At 34.2% G+C, this 2,629-nt stretch overlaps 1 protein-coding gene across 1 annotated transcript; it reads left to right on the plus strand.

The window, feature by feature from the left end:
• The first annotated feature begins 389 nt into the window (after positions 1-389).
• LOC123842602 (vacuolar protein sorting-associated protein 26A-like) lies at positions 390-2,371 on the plus strand. Its single transcript, XM_045871874.3, is given in 1 exon segment — positions 390-2,371. A coding segment is annotated over 1 exon segment (984 nt). The 5' UTR covers positions 390-446; the 3' UTR covers positions 1,431-2,371.
• Positions 2,372-2,629: the final 258 nt, after the last annotated feature.

The following is a 2,629-nucleotide window of genomic DNA, read 5'->3' on the forward strand; positions in this document are numbered from 1 at the left end:
AATATTAGCAAATCAAATAAAATAGCACCTCAAAAGGTTCACACATTATGATCAAGTAGAATTTATTCCTTGGATACAAGGATGGTTCAACATAAATGAATCAAAATGAATAAAAAAATATGATGATCTTAATAGATTCAGAAAATGCATTTGACAAAATTCAACATATTTTCATGATAAAATCACTCAACAGATTATGTATAGATGTAATATACTTCAACATAATAAAGGTCATATATAATAAGACCACAGCTATCATACTCAATGGTAAAAAGCTGAAAGCTTTTTTCCTAAGATTAGGAACAAGATAAGCGTGCCCACTCATACCCCTTTTATTCAACATAGAACTAGAAGTCCAAGCAAGAACAAACAGGTAAGGGGAATCTGGACTGGGAGTTCTGAGTGAAGCGGAGTGAGGTGGTGGGGACGCGGCGGCAGCACTGACAATGAGTTTTCTTGGAGGCTTTTTTGGACCCATCTGTGAGATCGATGTTGTCCTTAATGATGGAGAAACCAGGCAAATGGCTGAAATGAAAACTGAAGATGGCAAAGTAGAAAAACACTATCTTTTTTATGACGGAGAATCTGTTTCAGGAAAGGTAAACCTAGCCTTTAAGCAACCTGGAAAGAGGCTAGAGCACCAAGGAATTAGAATTGAATTTGTAGGTCAAATTGAACTTTTCAATGACAAGAGTAATACTCATGAATTTGTAAACCTAGTGAAAGAACTAGCCTTGCCTGGAGAATTAACTCAGAGCAGAAGTTATGATTTTGAATTTATGCAAGTTGAAAAGCCGTATTAATCTTACATCAGTGCCAATGTCCGCTTGAGGTATTTTCTTAAAGTGACAATAGTAAGAAGACTGACAGATTTGATAAAAGAATATGATCTTATTGTTCACCAGCTTGCCACATATCCTGATGTTAACAACTCCATTAAGATGGAAGTGGGCATTGAAGATTGTCTACACATAGAATTTGAATATAATAAATCAAAGTATCATCTAAAGGATGTGATTGTTGGAAAAATTTACTTTTTATTAGTAAGAATAAAAATCCAACATATGAAGTTGCAACTGATCAAAAAAGAGATCACAGGAATTGGACCCAGTACCACCACAGAAACAGAAACAATTGCTAAATATGAAATAATGGATGGTGCACCAGTAAAAGGTGAATCAATTCCAATAAGACTGTTTTTAGCGGGATATGACCCAACTCCAACAATGAGAGATGTGAACAAAACATTTTCAGTAAGGTACTTTTTGAATCTAGTCCTTGTTGATGAGGAAGACAGAAGGTACTTCAAGCAGCAGGAGATCATTTTATGGAGAAAAGCTCCTGAAAAATTGAGGAAACAGAGAATAAACTTTCACCAGAGATTTGAATCACCAGAATCACAGGCATCTGCTGAACAGCCTGAAATGTGAACTGAATAGGAGAAAAAAAGAAAAACAAAAAACTCCTATATCCATTGAGATTAAGTTCAGCAGGTTAAAGATGGTTGCAGCTTGTAGTGGGGGAAAAGGCCAAAACTCCATTTATAATAGTCTTCCTTTATCTTACAGTGCTGCATTTATTTTATGATACAACTAAATGTTCTTCATGTATATACATTAAAAAAAGCGCTTTCTTTGAAACACTGGAACTTTCTTAAGCTGCCGTTTTTTCTTTCTTGTATTTTTTTTTTTTACTGCACACTTTGACCTGATAATAAGCACTCAGATATGCATAAACATAAACATTAAAGATTTTCATGTGAGTAGGCTGGTATTTGTAATTTTGCTTTTCTTAGTAATGTTGATTATAAATACTTTTCTCCTTTTTCATGCTAATAATTACCTCTTATTCTCTACATGCAAAAAATTAAGTATTTCGTGTTCAAATAAAGAAAGAAAAATTGAATGGGCCTTAAATCCTGCAAAGATTTAAAACATGGCATCTCAATATTTTTGAGGAATACATTTGTTTCTACATGTGTGTTTGAGAAATACCTATGGAGTGTTTCACTGTAGGTGCTTTTGATTCCACCATTCCATGGCTTCCTGAATTGTATCCTCTTTGAAGTCTTCTGTTTTGTGAATGTTAAAATTTTTCCCCGAGATTATGTGGCATGTCACCGTGGCCTGCTTCCTTCCTTCCTTCCTCCTTGCCTTCCTCCCTCCCTCCTTCTCTTCCTTTTCTCTTTCTTTCATTCATTCTTTTCTTTCTTTCTTTTTTGCCATATTAAGTAACTATTTTGCTATTACTATCCAGCAGGTACCACTGTATGTTTTCTGCAATGTAGAGTTGACTCTGTTGGCATTTTCGAATTTTTTAAAACTATATCATTTTTCTGTAACTACTTTGAATTTTTTTTTTTAATTTAAGACATCTTTTTACCACATACATGAAATTATAATTTTGTTGCCTTCACAAATACTCTCTTCCCTTTCCAGGGGAAAGTTTGAGGATGGGGAACTCAGGAGGACCTGTGAAGCATGTAGTTATCTAGATCTGGACAATTTCATGTTTGTTAAACTGGAACTTTGGGTAGTTCAAACTCAAATGTAATTTCACCCACTCTTTAAATTTTGTTAACACTAAATTCAAGCCATTTGTTCAAAGTTGTAAAAAGAAGGTTTTAGTC

This window comes from Mirounga angustirostris, unplaced genomic scaffold (genome assembly GCF_029215605.1).
Source record: "Mirounga angustirostris isolate CCGP_5_RB_7025 unplaced genomic scaffold, mMirAng1.0.hap1 SCAF_10, whole genome shotgun sequence".
Classification (NCBI taxonomy): Eukaryota; Metazoa; Chordata; class Mammalia; order Carnivora; family Phocidae; genus Mirounga; species Mirounga angustirostris.